At 42.0% G+C, this 22,838-nt stretch overlaps 1 protein-coding gene and 1 long non-coding RNA gene across 19 annotated transcripts in view; one reads left to right on the top strand and one right to left on the bottom strand.

Moving 5' to 3' along the window:
• The window catches only part of DNM1L (dynamin 1 like), a 46,386-nt gene extending 45,978 nt beyond the window's left edge, over positions 1 to 408 (bottom strand). For 5 of the 12 annotated variants that reach the window (XM_070621032.1, XM_070621035.1, XM_070621034.1 and 2 more), the window contains exon 1: positions 88 to 337. In XM_070621032.1, the coding sequence (XP_070477133.1) occupies positions 88 to 189 (102 nt within the window). In that variant the 5' untranslated portion in view covers positions 190 to 337. Of the gene's footprint in view, positions 1 to 87 lie in introns of all 12 variants that reach the window. The other 7 variants (XM_008521826.2, XM_070621033.1, XM_008521830.2 and 4 more) reach the window with 7 other exon arrangements.
• LOC103552053 (uncharacterized) overlaps positions 346 to 22,838 on the top strand; it is a 120,860-nt gene continuing 98,367 nt past the window's right edge. For 4 of the 7 annotated variants that reach the window (XR_011540369.1, XR_011540370.1, XR_011540368.1 and 1 more), the window contains exons 1-4: positions 346 to 602; positions 1,037 to 1,129; positions 7,127 to 7,286; positions 8,026 to 8,127. This is a non-coding gene — a long non-coding RNA (uncharacterized lncRNA). Of the gene's footprint in view, positions 603 to 1,036; positions 1,130 to 7,126; positions 7,287 to 8,025; positions 8,128 to 18,950; positions 19,095 to 19,716; positions 19,877 to 22,838 lie in introns of all 7 variants that reach the window. The other 3 variants (XR_011540366.1, XR_011540364.1, XR_011540365.1) reach the window with 1 other exon arrangement.

Genomic DNA, 22,838 nt, shown 5'->3' with positions numbered 1-22,838 from the left:
CGCAAAGGCCGGCCCCGGAGCGAGCGCTGCCGCAGCCCCGACCAGGCCCGCGCCCCGGCCTGCGCGGACGCCGCCCTGGTCTCTCACCTGCGTTCCCACCACGACGATCTGAGGCAACTGGATGATGTCGGCGCCCACCGTGTTGAAGACGTCCTGCAGCTTGTTGATAACAGGAATTAGCGCCTCCATGACTCGGAAAACACGGGACCCCCGTCCGACCGGCCGCGGCAATGAATGGGGCCGGGGCCCACAGCCCGCCTCCCTCCTCTTCTCCTCCGCCCTCTCCTCGAGAGCCGGCACCCATTGGGCCCCGCCCGCCCGCTACCTGCCCCCTCCCGGCAGGCCATGCGCCAAGAGGGAAGCGGAGAGTAACAACGCCTGCCGGGAGTTGTAGTTCTGGGGCGGAGCAACGCCAGGGCCTACGGCTTCCAGAAGGCTGAGCGGCGAGGGCTAACCCCGAGCTGCGAAGAGGCGGGTGGGTGCTTGGGGCGGGAATGTTTCTCCGGCTCTTGTCAGAACACTAGGGAGCCAGGTCCGGAGAGTAGGAGGGAAGAGACACATTTATGCCTGTCCTCGAGGCATAATATGTGTAAAAATGCCAGGTATGAGTATGTGTTAAGTACAGCGGAGTCTCTTGATTATAAGAGATGTCATTTTCTTATGAGGACGCTTTCTCTGGAAGGGCGGGTTGGAAAGGCTGAGAGAATAGCTCATCGCCTCAGACACCCCGCCAGGTGCAAAAGATCCCTAGGCTGATACTAGAGGGGATGGGGTGCTAGGTAGCAAAAATTCAAAACCAGCTCAGGTTAGAACACTCGGGTTCTCCAGAATATTTGTTGAAATGTGTTCAGAAAAAATCTTAACAGTGTCAAGAGTTTTAGAGGGGAAGGGGTGGGCCCTTGTTCTCTCTGTTTTGTATAAATCTTCATTTACTGTGGCCCAATTTCTGGCAAAGTGGAGATCTGATAACTGCCTTACTAGGTTTTTTGCTGAGTGGGCCTGCTATTCTATTCCTAAATGTTGTTTTTCTTTTTAGACAGAGCATATGTCTCTCGCCCAAATATCCAAAGGCTTCCTATCGCAAAGTAAAAAAAAAAAAAGGTGACCTTTGAGCAAGGACCTAAAATAGGTAAGGAGAAAGCCTCCTTCCCTACTTTATTTTTCTAGATAGTATTTATCTCTGTCTAATGTGCTATATATTGAACTTGGTTACTGTCTCCTGCCGCTTGCTAGATTATCAGCTCTTAGAGGCCGGGGATTTTTGACTGTTTAATTCATTGATGCATCCCTAGCTCCTAGAAAGTGATAAACAAGATAGTCCTAATCTTAGTCCCCTCTGAGTTTACAATCTAACAGATTATGACCCCATTATAAATAAAGGCGTAAAGTGCTATGACTGGGTGTATTATGGAGCACATAATGGGAGCACTTTTTCTATGGGGGAGGGGGAGTGAAAGTTCAAACAAGACTTCCTAGAAGTTGCTGGATTTAATCTCCATGAAGGCAGGGATCACCTGCAGTAGTGGAAGTTGTGCACTACACAGTGTCAGTGGGTACCGTTCACTGGCACAGCCATACACAGTAGCCCTGGGGAATATGCTCAATTTGTTCAGCAGGACACGTGGTAGGTACTCAATAAATATTTTTAAACAAATGAATGAAATGTCATCTCAGCTAAGACCTGAAGGTCCACTAGTGGTGTTTCGGCATCATCAAGTTATATGAGCATTCCCTTCTCTTTGATTCCTTTTTCAGAAAATTTCGGAGACAAAATTTCAGAACTGCAAAAACAGAGAGCAGACCAAAGACGTTTATTCCAAGTCCTTTTATTTTCTACCCAAGATGATATTGTATGATAGTCAGATGTTACCCACTTTGCTTCTCAGCCCTCTGTTGATGGAGCTTTTCTCTTCTTTTTCTCTGAGCAGTCTGTGTTCCTTCCCTGAAGAGAAGGCCAACAAATGGAGAGGGTGGGCTCATGGTATAGCTCCATGGGCAGAACCAGTAACTGCTTCATAGGGACAGGGTGCCCTGGGGCAAAAATGATGCAACTACAACTGTTTTTTCCTTATTTGGGGCGCCAATAGACATAATCTTTTCCTATTTGCTAATGGTAAAATTTAAAAAGCAAGCATACGTATGTTCCAGAAAGAGAAATGTCATGAATTTTGCATGGCATTATATATTTCCATTTAAATTATAAAATGTCTGTTAGAATGGAACACACAGAGCCTGGTGTTAACATGCTTCAGGAACGATAGTGGCTACTTTTTAATTCTATCTTTTTTTAGAAGGAAGAATAATTAAATGGCCAATGGTTAAAAGTCCTCATATCACCCCACCACCACCACCAGTTAGGTTTAAACAGAATAGTCCAGTACTTGTCTGGACGCTAGAGCATCGAGTTCATCAGACACAGAAGAAAAGAAAATTGTCTGAGGCTGCAGATACAGGAAGTGCTGAGGCCTTGAAAACGCGTGGCTCTAATTTGATAACATTTTTTTTTTAACACAGGCAGGATACTCTATGTGCAGTGTATTTCACTGGAAGCAAACCAATTTGGGTTTTCACATTTTAAGTTCACAACACTCTTGCTTATGGGAAAGCCGCTTAGCCAATAAGTATGTCTTTCCTCATCGAAAGTCGGATAAAGTCTTTCTCAGTGGGTTGCTATGAAATCACATTAAGCCATTAACTGGTGCTGTCTCCAAAGGCTTTTTTAAGAACTCTTCTCCTTCAGCCATCCCACTCTCACTGTAAGTTTGTGATTAATAATCTAGGCAGGACAGTTTGGTTAAAAGTCACAGAAATTGGGGCCCAGTCCCGTGGCCGAGTGGTTAAGTTCGTGCGCTCCACTTCCTTGGCCCAGGGTTTTGCTGGTTCGGATCCTGGGTATGGATGTGGCACTGCTCGTCAGGCCATGCTGAGGCAGCATCCCACATGTCACAACTAGAAGGACCAACAGCTAAAATATACAACTATGTACTGGGGGGATTTGGGGAGAAAAAGCAGAAAAAAAAAGAAGATTGGCAACTGTTATTAACTCAGGTGCCAATCTTAAAAAAGAAAGTCACAGAAATTTAGTCAAACTAACTGGCTCGAAAAGAGGAGTCAGTTACTTGTATAACCAAAGGGCTAGCATGACCTTGGTCTCAAAAATACCTGGAACCAGGGACTCGGGCAGCATCAGAATTCTCTCTGCCTCTTATCTCTGCTTCCCTCTGCATCATCTACTTCATTGTCTCAAACCAAGTTACTCTTGTGGATGAGATGAGCCCTGTGGAGGCCATAGGGGATCTCATTGTAAGCTGGAGGCCATAGGGGATCTCATTGTAAGCTGCCTCCAGGCAGATGAGGTTGAGTGAATCTGGGGAGGAACTGAAACTGTGTTTCCACCCTGTTTCCCTGGTATATGAGTTTCCTATTGCTCCCTTAACAAATTACCACAAATTTAGTGGCTTAAAACAACAAAAATGTTTTATCTTACAGCACTGTAGGTCAGAAGTCCAACTCAGGTCTCACTGGGCTAAAATCAAGGTATCACCAGGGCGGCATTTCTTTCTGGAGCCTCCGCAGAAGAGTCCATCTCCTTGCCTTTTCCACATTTGAGATCACCCACATTCCTAGCTCTTGACCCCCTTCCAACATCTTCAAAGCTAGCAGTGTCACATCTCTTCAATCCTTCTTGTGTCATCCCATCACTTTCTGACCACATCCAGGGAAGGTTCTCTGCTTTTAAGAACCCATCATTAGATTGGCCCACCTGGATAACCCAGGACGCTCTCCCCATCACAAAGTCCATACCTTGACTCAGGTCTCCAACGTCCCTTTTGCCATATAAAGTTCTCAGGTTCCGGGGTTTAGGGCATGGATGTGTCTGAGGGACCATTATTCTGCCTACCACAGCAGGTTAAGGTGACTGGTCTGGGGATGGACCTGACCCAAGCAGGAGCTTTTAGAGGCCTTCCCTGAGAATTTTTTAACTTGAATTAACCAGAGAATTTTCTGCCTCCGGTTATGGAACTATAAGGATTTGATTCTTTGTCTCCAGAGATCATGTTTCCTACCACAGGGAATAAATTGGCTTTGGAGAATAAAATAGACTCCTTTTTCACTGTAAAAAAAAAAAAAAAACTTCCCAAATCCAACAATTGCCCTATACTTCTAAATGTACATATATAGCACATAATCTAGCAATTCAAATCCCCATAGTTTATTTCTTCTTCTTTTCTCTGTTGCCCTTTTCACACAATATTATTAAACTATTATTTATTGAGTACTTCCTGTATGTGAGGCACTGTGCTCAGCATTTTACAATTGCCTCTTGGGAAGGGTTTACAGATTTGGAAACTGAGGCCCCAGGGCTTTAAGTAGAGTGATAGATTTACATAGCTAGTATGTGGCAAAGCTGGGATCTAACAGACTATTTGGCAAACTCTTAACCTCTACACGTACTGCCACATTTCTTCATTCGTTCTCTCATTTACTCAACACATATTTATCAAGTACCTATTAGGCATGTGGATCTTAGGCAGGCATTATATTTACCTAAGGGAGGGAGAAAGAACTGTGACATGACAGTAACATGCCCTTCCCCCTTAGCCAATAGTGAGCTCCCTGACGGCAGAAGTTATTTAGCTAGTGGTCTCCACCACCTAGTATGATGCTTGTTCCATAGTACCACTCTAGTGGACTTAGGGTTTCCTTTTCTTTTATTTGGAAAGTCTGGAATAGCAAGGATTTAAGCAGCTCTGAATTGGTCCAATTGCAACCAGGATTTGCAATCAAACCCAGCCAAAACATGTGAGGCTGGCCTGGCATACGACTCCTGATCAGAATAGCTGCCAAATTACTGTATGGCTGGCTTCATTCTAACTTAAAGTCCCTAATGAGAGAAAGTTTATTTTGAATTAAATTAATAACTGGAAATTATTTTAATAATTCTTGCAAAAGATCATTCAGACTACTTTTTAATAGCGTAAGTGTCCAATATCATTTTATGCCAACTTTTTTTTTTTTAAAGATTGGCACCTGAGATAACAACTGTTGCCAATCTTTTTGTTTTTTCTGCTTTATCTCCCCAACCCCCGCCCCCGTACATAGTTGTATATCTTAGTTGTGGGTCCTTCTAGTTGTGGCATGTGGGACGCCACCTCAACGTGACCTCACGAGCAGTGCCATGTCGGCGCCCAGGGTCCGAACCCTGGGCTGCCGCAGCGGAGCTCGCAAACTTAACCACTCGGCCACGGGGTCGGCCCCTATGCCAATGTTTTGATCATCAATCATAGCCAAGCTGCCGTTATACATGCCTTGAAAGCATAGTGGAGCATGCAGATCTAACGTTAATATAGAATATACAACTCTGATCGGGTCGCCTCTTGTTATATTTTAGAAACTGCCTGTATTTTGCAAAGACAATAAAGTAAACAGCTTTAATCAATTTGCACTACTCCCTAGGCCTCAAGCTTAACACATACTTTGTTAGCAGGTGTAGGAAATTGTCAGCAGATGGTGGAATCCATCAGGTGGTTCAGAAGCCAACAATTGAATCTGGTGAGATACTGACAACCCATTAGAGGGCAGTGTGACAACACAATTAAGAGTAGTAGAGGCATCTCATCTCCCTAGACTATTTTCTTCCCTTTGCTCCACATCCAGACACCAATGGAACTTAGCCTTTCTTTTAATCCTCCCACCCTCAAAACATGCGGCATATGTTGCTAACTGTTTGAGATAATGGAGTGATTTTACATCACAGTAATGCCAACAACCGGAAATTGCATGTTAGACATCCGTGTTCTTAAGCTACTTCACCTGCCCTGTCTCTGGAACTTTCTCATTAGCCTCTTTTCTTTACCACTGTATTCCAGGTTCCTAAAATGTTATTTGGCATTCTTAGAAGCTCCTAAGATCTCCGTTTTCCTCTGTTTTCCAGGCTTCTTTTTTATCTCCCTCACACCAGTTCAATTAGCTCACTCTTTATGGTGAAGAGGAGCTTAGCTTTTTAGCTCTTAGTTACTTTTGCATATCCAACGGCTCTACTAATACCTTGTGATAAACAAAGGGACATCTACCCTGGATTTCTTCCTTTAGCAACCACGTCTAGTAGAGACTTAGAACATCCTTCCTTTCTAATTCCCCAGCCAGTCGGTCTAACCAGTAGCGGGCAGCATGAGTCAATTTAAGTGGTTTTTTGGGTTTCTGTTTGTTTGTTTTGCTGAGGAAGATTCACCCTGAACTAACATCTGTGCCATTCTTCCTCTATTTTGTATGTGGGACACCGCCCCACTGTGGCTTCTGAGGACGGGTGTAGGTCCATGCCGGGAACCAAACCCAGGCCACCAACGCAGAGCGCACCGAACTTAATCACTGGGCCACAGGGCTAGACCCACAATTTAAGTTTTAACAACCAATTTTCTCGAAATGCCATACAGTCGTGAAGGATGGCAAGACTTACACATCAGTGACAGAATTAGTAAAATTGGTGAATAATGCAGTATACCTTAAAGTACTAAGTGCAGCATCTATAACATGTATAAAGGTTTATCCAAAAGTTGACTTTTTGTTTCTTTCTGATGACTTTTATTTATTCTAATTCCTTTTCAGTTACTGAATGTTTGACCAAATGGATGAGTGGATAGATAGATGGATGGATGAATGAATGATTAAGTAAGTGTTTTGCATATTAAATATACTTCATCTGGGCTAGTCAGGGACTAACAAGTTATTTTAGAACTACTACAGCAAAAGGAAAAAAGTTCTGAATTAATCATCCTCTTTAAGAAGCCATGACCTTACTCCCAACTCCTGATCTATGAAATAGGAATAATAATATAACTACTAAGGATGTGACGTACCACCAAAACAAAAGAAAGTTTTTAAACAGCATGAGCAGTACTGTAAGTTAATGCAAAGGTAGAAAATGATGTACCCCAAAATCCAGACCGTGGTCTTGAATGTGTGCCACTATTCACACCAGTAGCAAAAACAAAAACAAACAAGATTAAAAAGAAAACAGAAGAATGGGCATTAAATATTATGTTAAGAACTCAAGATGGCAAAGGTGAACAAAACACATTCATTGGCATTCCTCAAATCTCTTTTCTTCTCATTCCCTCCTCGCAAGAAGAAAACAGGCAAGTAACCAGAATTACTATCATAGAAGTCACCACATTGGAGAGGGACCTAACCTGAGCTTCCTGGATTAAAGGATGAATAGGAGTTGACCAGATAAAAAGGAAGAGAGAGAACTTCCACACCAGGCAGAGGGAGCAGCTTGTACAAAGGTAAAGAGGAAGGAAAGGACGTGATACATTCTGGATGCTTTAAATAGTTTAGTGAGGCTAAGTATAGGGCAAGAGGGTCTGTGAGAGAATGGTGAGGGGCAAGGCTAACAGCTGGTCAGTCAGAGGTGAACTCATGACAGTGAGGAGCTAGAGGTGTATCTTGAAAGTATGGAGAAAATCAGCAGAGTAGGTAAAGAGACACATGATCTTATGAATTTTGTAAAGATCACCCCCAACCCACTGGATTGGGATGAGGTAAGGGAGAATGGGAAACCGGATAGGGAGTGTTGCAGTAATTCAAGTCAGAGATGATGGTAATGTACACTAGCGTGGTAATAGAGGAGGTGGAGACACCTGGACAAATATAGAATCGATGCAGTCGTCCAGAGAACATAAAGAAGGAAAAAAAACGGCCAAGGGCAGAATGGGTAATAGGAACATTTAAGAGGAGAGAGAGGAAGGATGTTAAAGAAAGAAACCATAAAACTAAAAAGATAAAAGGAAAAATAAAAGAGAGAATGGCTTGTTCAAAATGTCTTTCAACCTCCTTCCTGTGGGCCCTTCTTTGCTTCAGAAGCTGAAAAGCTAAAAACATTTCCCAATTCTTTGCAACTAGTGTCCCAGATATAATTTTAGTCTTATAAAACAGATGCATTCACCCAAAGCTTAAATTTTGAACTAAATTGTCAGAGGATGGAAGAGTTGCATAAGGCATCCATTTTGCTTCTGTAAATCATAGGAGGCATGACGTGGTTCTGGAGTTAATAGTTCTGATGATGCTTTCCTGATTCTCAGAGAGGCGCTGGGGTGAAGAGATCCCGAGAGCCAGCTCCTGATTGTGGTAAATATGTCAGTAACTGTTGGTGCCCCAATTTTGTGGCATTGTTCTGGGAGTACAGTCATGCACTGCATAATGATGTTTCGGACAAGGACAGACCATATATCCGACAGTGGTCCCATAAGATTAGTACCATATAGCCTAGGTGTGCAGTAGGCTATACCATCAAGGTTTGTGTAAGTACACTCTATGATGTTCCCACAATGATGAAATCGCCTAATGATGCATTTCTCAGAACATATCCCCATCGTTAAGCAAAGCATGACTGTAATTCCAGGATATCTAGCCTAGAGCCTGTTTTTCTAGTCATTCTAACAGATTCATAAGCACGTAATTCCATGTATTAAATTTCTTTATGCAAAAACTTGATAGATGAATGTATTCATTTCCTAAGACTACTGTAGCAAAGTACCACAAACCGTTGGTTTAGAACAACAGAAATTTATTCTCTCTTAGTTCCAGAAGCTAGAAGTCCAAAATCAAGATGTCAGCAGGATTGGCTCCTTTTGAGGGAGAATCTGTTCCATGCCTCTCTCCTAGCTTTTGGTGACCCCAAGCATTTGTTGGCTTGTGGCAACATACCTGTAATCTCTGCTTCCATCTTCACGTGGTGATCTGCTCCCTGCATGTGTTCACGGCATCTTCCTTCTGTGCATGTCCGTATCTGTGTCCAAATGACTTCCTTTTATAGTGACATCAGTCATGTTGGGTTAAGGCTCACTCTAATGACCTCATTTTAACAGGAGACAGAAGAAGGATTTTAACTGGAAGGAATTTTAACTTGATTACCTCTATAAAGACCCTGTTTCCAAATAAGATCATATTCTGAGGTACTAACGGTTGGGACTTAAACATATCTTTTGGGGGGAACACTGTTCGATCTATAATAAGGAGTATGACAGGAACATTTGGTATTCATTAAATATCCGTATGGTTCTCATATTTCCCAACCTCCTTTGCAGTTTGCTTGGGGCCCTGTGACTAGTTCTGCAATAACTGGGAACAGAGGTAGCATGTGTTTCTTCTGGGCTGGGTCAGTGAAAAGCCTTGTTCAACCCTCTAGCTTCCTTCTCCTGCTTTGGCAAACTCGAAAGCCACATGTTGAGAGAGTAATGTAGCAAGACGGTCAAGCCTCAGTCAGCCTTCGTCCCTGAGTGTCTCCGTGGAATAGAGTCCCCTGCCAAAACATATTAGACATGTAACATGAGCAAGAAATAAATCTTTGTGGTGTAGAGACACTAAGATTTAGAGGTCTCTTGCAGAAGTTGGTGTTAATTATCTTCATTAAGCAGCCTTACCCTGATGGACACATTCTTGGAGAAGTTCCTGTCCTGGGAGTTCAGTTTGTGTCCTGAAGTAGGCTTTTCAAAGCATCTGCTAAAAACAGTGTGCTTCTCTCAGCAAAGAATATCTAAGAATAAGAGTATAAAGAGGAGGATTGGCAGTAGTTAGCTCAGTGCTAATCCTCCTCAAAAAAAAAAAGTATAAAAATCTCTATGTATCTGTGTTAGTCTGCTGAGGCTACCCAAGGCTTATACCTCTGGCCTGTGTACCTGATCCAGAGGTTCACTAAAAGCCACTTTCCCACCCTCACCCCCACCCCGCTTGCCGATTGTGTGTTATAGATCGCACATCTCACTCTCCAGGTCCCATGATACAGCGTTAGCATGTTGGTGAGATTTAGATTACTTTTATCACACCCAAACTAGGGTATGTCCTCAAGCTAGGAGGTTCTTTGAAGGCTGTTTTTACATTTTTTTTTTCCACCTCAAAGAAAGGGTGGAAATGAATTTTAAAAATAATAATGAAGGGTAAAAAGGGGAAGGTAAGTCATCTGAACTCTGTTGACACCTTGTCAAATCCCTTGCCCTGGAAGTAATTACCATTAAGGTTTCTTGTGTGTGCTTTAGGAATTTTCCACACATGTGTAAGTGGGAGTAGCATCATATTGTTTTACAATTCATTTCTTTAAATTTTCACCTACTAGTCTGTAGGCATCTTTCCAAATCAGTGTGTGTAGCATCACCTCATTCTTTTTAACACCTGTAAATGTTGTTTATGATTTGGTTTGTTTTTAAAATAGCACTGGGGGGCTGACCCGGTGGTATAGTGGTTAAGTTTGCACACTCTGCTTCAGCAGCCCAGGATTTGCAGGTTTGGATCCCAGGCACGGACCTACACATGGCTCATCAAGCCATGCTGTGGTGGTGTCCCATATACAAAATGGAGGAAGACTGGCACAGATGTTAGCTCAGTGACAATCTTCCTCAGGCAAAAAGAGGAAAATTGGCAACAGATGTTAGCTCAGGGCCAATCTTCCTCACCAAAAAAAAAGATCCACTTGTCCACTTTGTAAAGAAGAGAGATGGTAAAAAATCAAACAAACAAACAAACAGAAAACCTGCAGTGGTGCCTCAAAAGGCACCCACACTGATAGAACTTGAAAATTATTGTTGGAGTGAGTACCAAGAAATGTTCCTTACCTAATGTAATAATCCATGGATGATGGGGGATGTGTGGCCTTAGATAGGCTACCTATCCTTTCTGAGCTTCAATGTTTCCATCTGCAAAAAAGAGAAATGTTTCTTGCCAGAGAGTCGTGGTAGAATTTGATGAGATAATGCATCTAGGGCAACCTGGTAAGGTGGAAATGGTGTTTTGGGGAGGAGTATTCTGTATTCTCTAAAGCATGGGTTTTATAGGCAGACAAAATATGCTTGAATCCAAGTTCTACTTACCAGTTCTAACCTGGGATGAATGATGTAAGCTCTCTGAGCCTCAGTTTGTTCATCTAGAACATACATGAAAGAATAGTGGTGAGATTTAAAACAAAATAATACATATAAAGGGCTTAAAACAGTGTTTTTTTCATAAAATGTGCTCAATAACAGTAGCTATTAGTGTTGTGTGGCCCTTGAAGCCAGATAAACCTGGGCTTAAAATCTACCTTGGCCACTCCTTAGATATATGTCCCTGAGGAGTTCTCTTAAAGTTCTGAGCCTCAGTTTTCTCATCCTACTCTATCAGATTGTGAGGATGAAAGAGATGCTTCATATAGTCCCCCAAACATGGTAGATACAGACACTTAGCACTGTGTTCAGGTCTTTGAATGGGAACCCACATCAGCTACTTCTCTCTTTCCTTCCTAGCTCTTCACTTCACAGATGAAGTATATTTAAAGTTTAGTATAGGTGTGTTGAAGAAAGGTTTTAAAGTCAGAAGCCCTGGTGCCCTTTTGTCATTGTCAAATCTTTGAAAGTCCTTTCTACGGGTTCTGTCTTACCCTACAGCTCTGAAGAAATGTAACGAGGTGTAATGAATAGTGATAAAACACCCTCAGATCAGGACACTAATCTTTTAATTATTTAAGCAAAAAAATGCACAGAGGCCTTCTTTCTTCAAGGCATACATTTTCTCAGAAAATCAGTTTCTGAAGTTATCAGGTAACGACTAACACCGGTTCTATTTCTCCATTGAATTTACAAGTTCAATAGGAACACGAATCATAATGACATGTTGTGGGGGTGAGGAGTGGTTTTTGGGGGCCCCAATTCATAGCCCCCAATCATCCAGTCATCCCCAAGGAATGGCAATGCTGAGGAATATCCTAGGAAAATGTTAAGCTAGAGAAATAGAGATGGCTCTGAAAGACAAAAGTTTAGCAGTCATAGTTCAAGACTATTTAAGGACAGTGATCCTCAAAGCTTGCAGGTCACAGATCGTGTTCCCAGTCCACTGGTATTTAGGCTATTCTTGTCTCTCCATGAGTTCCCAGATTTCATAGATGAGATAAGGAGTCACTTTACTCGAGGGACCTTATTGCTGAATACTCACCAACTACAGACTGAGGACAGAGGGACACTACTTGAGGTCCATAAAGCATTCTAGCTAGATGTCATTATCTTTCCATTTGGACCCAAGGGAAATAGCACAAGAAAGGGGACAGACGAAAGGAGGAGAGGGTTGTAGGAAAGTAAAGGCTCTGGAGCAGGGCCTCTCAACTTCAGCACTGCTGAGATTTGGGGCTGGAACATGCTTTGTTATGAGGGCACTGTCTTCTGTACCACAGGATGTGCAGCAGCATCCCTGGCCTCTACTCACTAGATGCCAGTAGCACTATGCCTCTCCCAGTTGTGACACCCAAAACTATCTCCAAACGTTCCTGGAGATGGAGAAGAAAGGAGATAGAAAACCAGGTTGAGTGCTCACACTGCCCTGGAATGTGAGGAGGCAAAGACTGGGAATACACCCTGGCCACCCCCCAGTTTCCTTTCTCCTTTATAAACGTTTTACTGCTTTAGAAAGGCTTTTTGTGGATCCTTTCATTCCTTTCTCGTTTTCAGCTGGACAGCTCTCTCTGTTTTCATTCTAGTCACCCTGACACAGGCTGAAACTTACCCCAGAGACACTCAGTGAAGCCTTTGGGTTGCTGGGTGGAGAGTAAGAGGGTGTGAGGTCCCAGAGAGCAAGCCAGAGCATTGAGATCCCATCTGAACAGGGCTCATGGCCTAAGTGTAACCCTGAAGACTAATGTTCTTCCCTCACTTTTAACTATCACAGTGGTTCATAAGAATGGGGGTGGGCAGGTAGAGGAAGAGGGGATGAATCAGAATCATTTGTGCAGAAAATTATACATCTTTGTCCACCTGCCAGCGCATGCCCCAGGCACAACAAAATTGCAGCAGTGGGCTAGGTATGCATTTTTCAATGCACGTCCCACACGATTCTCAGGTGTTACTTCCTCCCACTCTCTCCTCTCAGTTGAACCACCTGCCTGGGAAGTTTCCAGTGACATCTAACCTCAGTCACAGAGGGAACGTTCAATAGCAAGTTAAAGATGTTCTTTGAAGCATTACTTAAACTAGTGAAAAACGAGGAATAGCAAATTTGATAAATTGTGGTGAAGTATAAATTAAATAATTCATGTAAAGTCCTTAGAATAGTGTCTAGCACATAGCAAGCCCTCAAATGCTGACTATGACTATGTAAAACTGCTTTTGAAGATAAAGTGCTTAGAGTATGATGTTAAATGAAATTAACAAGACCCCAGGCTAGGTATAGTGCATCCCTATTTTATAAAGAGATATCTATAATTTGGGGATCCCAGCTCAAGACTGAGCTGTTGTGCTCTATCCCTTGGATTCAGTTATGACTGGTGAGGTGGACACACTTGCGGAGTTTGCTCTGCTGTTCTTAAGGGAAGGAGAATACAAGGACAGAGTCGAGGGGGCAAAGGCAATTGACAGGACATTAGGGCAGCTGCATGGTTGACTGTTCTTCCCAGCAGAGCTGGATGAAGGGGTGGGCTAGCAGGGGAGCCACTCATGTTGCCATTGTATAAAGGATGCTAAAGTATCAATGAGCTCTAGTCATGATGGAAAAGAGTGATATGGAGAAAATTGTATATTTACTCCTGTCAGAGTACAGAATGTGCTTTGTCTGTCATAGTTTGAAACCCCCAGGGGGTGCTCTTGAGCAAAAGTAAATGGTCCCTAAACTGCTTTCTAGTGAAACTGGGTCCAACTGATTTCCATCTTTTTATTTTGTGAATAGTAAGTATATACAACTCTCCTGCCAAAACTGAGGAACACAGAGTATAATAGAAGAGGTTTCCAGCTGCCCCTAGAAGTCCTTCTCTGCCCGTTCCTTCTCTCTTCTAAATAAATGTTAAACAAATATTTAAAGAGTATGAATTTTAAGAGGCACCAAATTATTACTTTACCTGGGAGCCTGTATGTCACATCTGGCCCTGATCCCTGGCCTCTTTCAGAGCTTATGTAGAGCAGGGTTATTGGCAGAAGCTGAGGGAATTTTTATTTGGTGTGTTTTGGTTGTTTCTTGGCCAGGAGTCTGTTGAATACTAAGATCTAAGCAGCAGCTGTATAATATAATCTGTGTAATTGAGGCTCAGGTGACAAATAGTTATACAAAGTGCGGGAGCTGGGGATTCTCTCTTCTGGGTGGAGCCCAGCTTAACTGCCAGATTAATACCCCGAAGCCAAGAGGCATTTTGGGTCTGCCCTGCTGGCACCACTATTGGCAAGCTATCATGCACAGGTGGCTGACTGCTACCAGGGGCTGGTGGCACATTCTTAGGTGGCATGTCTGCAGTTCCTTAATAATAGTGTGTTTCTTCTTAACTTCTAAATATATTTTTAGACTTCAGAAAAAAATGGGAAATACAGAGAACAAAGGTTAAGATAAAATCACTCAGGATTCCACCGTTTTATTTTTAGACTTTGGACATTGATCTTTACTTTGGCTGCTTGAAGCCTGCTTTTCTGTTCTATTCTTATACAGGTTTCATGGTTTTCTTGCTTTGGTTTCTGAATCCTGAAATGTATAACTTGTCCTATTTACACTTTTTCTATTGCAGTTTGAAAACAATGGAAGCTCAGAGCCTTTGTGGAATTGCATTTTTTTCCAACAAAAATACGTTAGCGAGTGTCACTTATGCAGCCTCTGGTCTCTCTTTGAAAAGCCCAAATGCGTGCAGGAGCTCTGGAAGTTGGAAGGGTCGCAGATTTACTCAGTTTGTTCTTTCTTTCTTTCTTTCTTTCTTTTTTTGAGGAAGATTAGCGCTGAGCTAACATCCGCTGCCAATCCTCCCCTTTTTGCTGAGGAAGACTGGCCCTGAGCTCACATCCGTGCCCATCTTCCTCCACTTTATATGTGGGACGCCTACCACAGCATGGCTTGCCAAGCAGTGCCATGTCCGCACCTGGGATCTGAACCAGTGAACCCCGGGCCGCCCAAGTGAAACATGCCCACTTAACCACTGTGCCACGAGGCCAAACCCCAGTTATTTCTTGTATTCTCACACAATTTTTCCTCCCAAAAATCTATTTGCTTTTCTTGGCTCCCTTAACTAAACCAATCATTAATATATATCAAAACAACACTTTAAATAACCAACACCGGTTCCTTTAGTATATTTGAAACAATGTATAATTTTATAACATTCCAGATATTGCTTTGTTCATATTTCCACTCTAAAACCTCTGGTTAAAATAAGATGCTTCTCCTGTTTTTCTTTCATTTTTTAAATCATACATTAGTTTGGATTACAGTTGACAGGTGTGAGGTCAGAAATTTTCCTTGTGAATGTTGACGTATATGCATTTTGTGACAGTGTGGGTCATATATTTTTAAATATCCAGGTATTTTGTTTACAAAGAACATTCTTTCTGATTAGAGGAATGACAAAATACGAGGATAGTGTTGTAGCGTTGTGTGCTCAGGGAAATTTAAAAAGAAACCTACTGTCACAACTGAATGGTCAAAGTAACCCTAGACCTTTAATATTGACACGATCAGCAGTCAGTATATAGGAAGCACTCAATTAATAGTGAAATATTGAATGAATGGTTGAATCAGTGAATGACTCAAGACAAACTATTATTTTTCCTGGGACAATTTATGAGACAATTTTATTTGTACGGCGATGAAGAAAAGGAAAATCACAATATGTAGGCTTACAAACAATTCAGGAAAATAAAGAACTAGGGTAAACTCCATAGAAACATTAAGTTTTTTTGGAAATACATTTAGACTTACAGAAAAGTTATAAATATATCACAAGAACTCTACTCTTCAGCCAGATTCTCTATTCACATGTTTACTATATTGGCTGTGTCATTCATCTCCCTCTCCCTCCTTTGTCTCTGAGCCATTTGAGGGTAAGTTGCAGACGTGATGGCTCTTCACTGTCAAAGACTTCAGTCTATGTTTTCTGGAACAATATCCTCTTACTTAATCACTTTGCAATTACTGAAACAGGGAAATCAACAGAAACGATTATCTAATCTACAGATGTTATTAATTTCTCACCAATTGTCTCAATAACATCCTTTATAGTAGAAAAAATATATTCTGGCCTAGGTCCCATCCAGGATTACAGACACATTGCATTGAGTTGTCATGTCTCTTTAGTCCTTTATTCTGGAAAATTTCCCCAGTCTGTCTTTGTCTTTCATAATCTTAGCTTTTTTTTTTTTAAAGGTTTTATTTTTCCTTTTTCTCCCAAAGTCCCCTGGTATATAGTTGTGTATTTTTAGTTGTGGGTCCTTCTAGTTGTGGCATGTGGGATGCTGCCTCAGCGTGGCCTGATGAGCAGTGCCATGTCCATGCCCAGGATTCGAACTGGCAAAACCCCGGGCCTCCGAAGCAGAGGGCGCGAACTTAACCACTCGGCCATGGGGCCGGCCCTAATCTTAACATTTTTGAAGAATGTAGACCAGGTATTCTGTAGAATATTCCTCAGCTTGAGTTTATCTCATATTTCCTCATAATTAGATTGAGGTTCTGCACTTTGGCAAGAATACTGCAGAAGTAATGTGTGTCCCCAGAGCCTCAGATCGAGGCCCATGATACCAGTCTGCCCTTACTGGTGACGTTAACTTGGTTAAGGGCCTGCCCACCAGGTTTCTCCACTGGAAAGTTACTATTTTTCCTTTTGTTATTAATAAGAATTTTGTGGGGGCAGCTTTGAGACTATGTAGATACTTGGCCTCAAGAATTTTTCACCCACTGGTTATAGGGTCCGTTGATGTTTCTTACCTGAATTAATTTGTTTGTCAAATGCTAATTTTTTAACTTCATCATTCCTTCTACATTTATTTATTTATTTGCATTCCCTTATAGGGAAGAATCTTTTCTTTTTCTCCATTCGTTCCTATCAGTTCAGTTTCATGTGTTTCTGTTTCATTCAATGGATTTAAATCCATTACCATCGTTTCTTCCTCTAGCTTTATTGAGATATAATTGACATATAACTACCATCATTTTTTATTTTCACTTTCAACTGTCCCAGATTTTACTAGTAGGAGGCACTTAAGCTGGCTTCTGGATCTTCTGATATGTCCCTATCATTCTTTGGGCACTTTCCCACTTTCTGACACAATATCATACCAAGTCTTATCTTGAATTTTCCCTGCCGCAGCCAGCCCTAGAATCAGTTAGTTTTCCAAGGAGCTCCTGTTCCTTTTAGTGGCAAATGGCACTTAGAAACCAACATAGATATGCTTCCTGCTATTGGGGTGTTATTGCTTCTAGACCCTCACAGCAGATAGCTAGGAAATATATGTACATGTACACATACACACACACGTAGGTCTATATATCTATATGTATTGTGTCTATATCTATACCCAGCTAGCTTTCTTTATAAAATCTCAAGTTCATACTGATACCTGTAATTCTAGTCCAGCAACACAGGATGTATTATCATGTTCCCCTTTCCATACTGTAACTGTCTTCTCTGACAGTGAGAAACTTGGCTCCCGTTAACCTTAACATATTACTTATTTGCTCATTTCTAGAACAGAGCAAAGGTAATGTTAGAAATGCTAAGCCGTACCACTGGGAAAAGCAAACCAATGACCTAGAATTCAATATTTGTTTGCAATTCTATTTGTCTTTCTTCTAAGCATATATAGTCAATATACTGTGTCCAAAATTTGCCTTAGTTCTAATTTGTCTCATCAGTGTGGTTATGTTATTCATCTGATATTCTTTTCTATACAGATAGGTTCACTTGTTTGTATTTGTATTCCATTTTTGGGCTTTTTCACCATAGCTGATTTTATGATGTGTGTATGCGTAAAACACTGAGATGGTTCAAAAGTCAAACCCAACAAAAAAGGTATACTCAGAAAAGCATCATGACTTTCTTAGCAAATAATCTTTCTTTATTGAGGGTTCCTTCTCCTATATTTATAACTGTAAGCCTGGATCCTTTGGTTCATTCTCCCTATATTCTGTGCCTGCCTGCTCTCTACTCCCCAAGAGCACACAGACACACAGACACACACACACTCCAGACACACACTGCTGGAGCAGATATTGAAAACCTCCAAGATGATCTTTAGGATGATCTTTAGGTATTTCTTCCACCCTTGGACATGATTCTATATGGAAACAATATTCTTATTTTTTTCACAGTATATTGTCTTAGTTCAGTGTATGATCACAATATATATAAGTGATCATCAAAAAATATTGTTTCTTGTGAAAATATCATAATGGACGATAAGGTTCAATCTTACTGTATAAAAGCATTTTCCCTTACTGAGACAAAGCAACCTGGCTTTGTTTTTACTTAAATGCAGAACCAAAACAACACATGAATCACTTCCTCTATGAGAGTGACTGCAGACTAAGCACTCATTATCCAAAACCTGGGCCAGGTCCACTCTGCAGCCCCACTTCCTCAGGACGTGTGTCTTTCAGTGCCTCTGGCTCCTTCGGAACAGTGACCAGCTGTCTCTAATTTCCTCACAGTGCAGGTGCTGTGGGGATGGTGGTGATAGTGAGTTCAGACTGATTTTTTTTTTCTGCTTTTTCTCCCCAAATCCCCACGCACATAGTTGTATATTTTAGTTGTGGGTCCTCCTAGTTATGGCACGTGAGACGCCGCCCCAGTGTGGCCTGATGAGCAGTGCTATATCCGTGCCCAGGATCCGAACCGGCAAAACCCTGGGCCGCTGAAGCGGAGTGCACGAACCCAACCACTCGGCCACGGGGCTGGCCCCCAGACTGATTTTTGAAAAGCAAGAATCCATCATGCAAAGTTTGACTAATATTTTTGCCATTATATTTTGAAGTCCTTGACTACGTTTTAAACAATCAGGAATCTGGCTTTGTTATTAAAACAACTTAGCTATATAAAATGTTGATTTCTTTCCCCCTCAGCCTCTATTCCAAAGGTCTGTACCCATAATAATTTGAAAGTTTGGAAGAAAGGTTCTGGTCATTTTATTCTTTTATATAACCTAGCGTTTTTGTTTTTGTTTTTAAAGATTTTAATTTTACTTTTTCTCCCAAAGCCCCCCAGGTACATAGTTGTGTATTTTTAGTTGTGGGTCCTTCTAGTTGTGGCACGTGGGATGCCGCCTCAGCATGGCTTCATGAGCAGTGCCATGTCCGTGCCCAGGATCCGAACCAGCGAAACCCTGGACCACCGAAGCAGAGTGAGTGAACTTAAGCACTTGGCCACGGGGCCAGCCCCTAACCTAGCTTTTATATTCAGTATTAATTGAGTACCCATAATGTGCCAGGCACTGTACTGGGAATTTGGGACATCGGTGACCAAAACAGATAAAAATCCTTACTGTTATGGAGCTTAAATTCTAATAGGTATAGATAGACAATAAAAAATAAACATAAAAATAGCTAATTATTTAGTTTGTTACAAGAACTATGAACTATGGGAAACACAGATGAGATTAAGGAGGAATGGGAGTGCTATGTTGGGAGTGGAGGTAGTTGTAATCTAAGATATCATGATCAAGTGGGACTGTGCTGGTGAGATTTGAGCAAAGGCCTTAAAATGGCAAAGATGTTAATTGTGCAGATCTGGAGAAGGACATTGCAGGAAGAGGGAACAGCAAGTGTATGTGTTATAAGGCTGACCTGTACTTGGCTTGCTTAAGGAAAAGCAGGGAGACATATGGTACAGGGTGCTGGTGGGAGGAGACATATAGGGCCTTGTGAGGCCGCTCAAACGACTTTGGCTTTTATTCTGTGTGAAATGAGGAGCCCCTGGAGGGATTGGGGTAGAGAAGCAACATGATCTGATTTGTGTTTTAACAGACTCCTCTGGCTGTGTGTTTGACAACGGGAGAGGTCTGGCTGGAAACCTTGAGGCTAATTAGAAAACTATTGCTATGATGTAGGCAAGAGATGATGATGGTTCAGGCCAGAATGGTAGCAGTGAAATTGGTGAGAATCTGATTCCAGATATATTTTGAAGGTAAGCTAGTAGAATTTCCTGATGTACTAAATGTGTAGTCTGAGAAAGAAAGGAGTCAAAGATGAAAACTTTTGGCCCGAGCGACTTGAAAACCAGGGTTGCAGTTAACTGAGGTGGGAAAAATTATGGATGGATTAGGTTTTATAGGGGAAAGATCAGGTGTTCAGTTTTGGACAGGTTAAATTTGAGATGTATACTAGTTATCCAAGTAGAACTGACAATCAGATAAATATTTCTGGTGTGCAGAGGAATACTAAGAGCTGGAGATATAAAACTGGGAGTTAACAGCATGAAATTACAGTCATGTGTCACTTAACGACAGGGATACGTTCTGAGAAATGCATCCTTAGGCAATTTTGTCATTGTGTGAATGTCATAGGGTGTACTTAGGCAAACCTAGATAGTATAGCCTACTACATACCTCGGCTATATGCTATTAATCTTATGGGAGAATTGATGTATATGTGGTCCATTGTTGATGGAAACATCATTATGTGGTGCATGCTTGTATATGTGATCACCAGTGGAATGAGTGTGGATAAGAAGAGACCTAGGACATACTTAGCCCTGGGATACCCCTATGGAGCCTGCAAGAAATGTAGAAAACAGCAAAGGAGACTAAGAAAAAGTGCCCAGAAGAATAGAAAGGAAACCAAGAGTTTGGAGACTAGCAAGCCAAGGGAAGAAAGTGAATTAAGCAGGAGGGCATGATCAAGTATGTTAAATGCTACTGATAAGTCAAGATGAGAACTGAATTGACCACTGTACTTAGCAACATGGAAGTCATTGGTAACCTTGATAAGCACAGTTTTAGTTAAATGATGGGGGCAAAAGTCTGACTGGAGTACATTCAGGAAAGAATGGGAAGAGAGGAATTCGAGACAAATAGAGAAAACTCAAGTATTGCTCCAAAAGGGTGGGAAAATGGGGTGGTAGCTGGCAGGGGAAGTGAAGAGGTTTAAGTTGGGAAAAATTATAGCAGGTGTGTTTGCTGATAGAACAATCCAGTGAATGGGGCCGGCCCTGTGGCTGAGTGGTTAAGTTTGTGTGGTCCACTGAGGCAGCCCAGGGTTTCGCTGGTTTGGATCCTGGGTGCGGACATGGCACCACTCATGAAGCCATACTGAGGTGGTGTCCCACATGCCACAACTAGAATGACCCACAACTAAAAATACACAACTATGTACTGGGAGGCTTTGGGGAGAAAAAGGAAAAATAAAAAAAAAATCTAAAAAAAAAAAGGAAAGATCCAGTGAAGAGGGAAAATTGATATTGTATGAGAAAGGGACAATGGCTGGAGCAATATCCTTAAGAAGCTCATGAGTTGGGGATAAGGTACGGTGCACATTTAGAGGGATCAGGTTTAGGTAGGAACATGGAGAGGCAGAAAGAATATGTGGACCCAAGTGTTGGTAGATGGCTAGATGTGGTTGTTGGAGACTGTGGCAGTCCTCTGCCAATTAATTTTCGGAGTAAGGTAGGAAAGGTCATCGGTTGGGACAAGGTTGAGGGAGAAGGTATTGGAGATTTGAGGAGAGAGGAGGTGTGAAATAGTAATCTAGTAATGAATTTAAAGCGAGATCAATGAGTGTCGTTGTTCATTTTGTTCAGCTACATGGGTGTGGGCATGGGGAAGACAGAGGTGAGTAAACCAGGCTTTGGTTTTGCCAAGCAAGTAAGATAAAGCTAGAGAGGGACAAGGCAGTTGAGTGAATGCAAAGGTCTGATCGTAGTGATTGAACATGGTACTAACCTGGGTGAGGGAGGACACCAAGAGCTGAGTGACACATTACTTAACCTCTCTAAACCCGTTTCCTTACCTGAAAATCTTGAAGCTCTGTCGGGAGGCTTGTGAGAGATAACGTACGTTTAGAATGCTTAACAAAGGACCGAGCGTGGAGTAAATATGCCATCAGTGTTTCCCAAATGAGGTTTCCCATCAGGATCACCTGGGCAATTTCTGAAAATACTAATGCCCACAGCCCAACCCTGACAAATAAGATTTCTGAGGGTGAGGCCAGGGCATCCTTCTGTTTAACTACTCCCCAGGTGACTCATGTATAGTCAGTCAGGGCTGCAAACTTTTGCATTAACTAAATGATCTCTATTAATAATATTAACATTTACGTGCTGAATGTCTCATGGGGCCGGGCAATATACTATAATATTGTCTAATTTAAGTCCCACAACTTTTCAAGGAAAAGTTTGTGCCTAAAGTCACAAACAGTAAGTGGCAGAGCCAAGGATTTCCAGCCAGTTGTCTGTCTAGGACAGTCCTCCCACTGTGAGCTTGCTACTCCAAGGACGGTTTGAGAAACAACATTACCGTAGACCCCGTTAGAACCGCATCATCACAGACCTTGCTAAATCAGAATCTGCATTTTAGTAAGATCCCCAAGTGATTCCTTGTACTTGAGAGTTTGAGCAGCTCTGAAGTATGCCACACTGGCTCTCGCTACCATTTCCACTCTGTGTAAGGTGGACCCAAACAAGTCATATTGATGAGCCAAGGGCAACATTTAGTTTAAAGAATTCTTCAGCTGATGCCAATTGCTTGTAAGCATCAATTAACAAATTAGTTCTTCAAGGCCTAAAAAAGGTAATAAAATTCTAAAAAGGGGGCCAGCCTGGTGGCGCAGTGTGCATGTTCCACTTTGGCGGTCTGGGGTTCGCTGGTTCGGATCCCGGCTGTGGACATGGCACCACATGCTGTGGTAGGAGACCCACATATAAAATGGAGGAAGATGGGCACACGGATGTTGGCTCAGGGCCAGTCTTCCTCCAAAAAAAAAAAAATTCTAAAAAGGATTATCTCTGGAATGTTTTACTTATGAAATCATACTGAAGTCATTTAAGATTACCTTTTTGGAATATCTTTTATTTTTTAAATTAAAGACAATAAGATAACTGAATGAAACCCAGTGAAGTGTTCCATGAAATGCCATTTGTATAGTGCTTTGTA

The sequence above is a fragment of the Equus przewalskii genome, chromosome 5 (genome assembly GCF_037783145.1).
Source record: "Equus przewalskii isolate Varuska chromosome 5, EquPr2, whole genome shotgun sequence".
Lineage (NCBI taxonomy): Eukaryota > Metazoa > Chordata > Mammalia > Perissodactyla > Equidae > Equus > Equus przewalskii.
The sequence above is the reverse complement of the archived record's forward strand: the minus strand, read 5'-3'. Positions and strand labels throughout refer to the sequence as shown.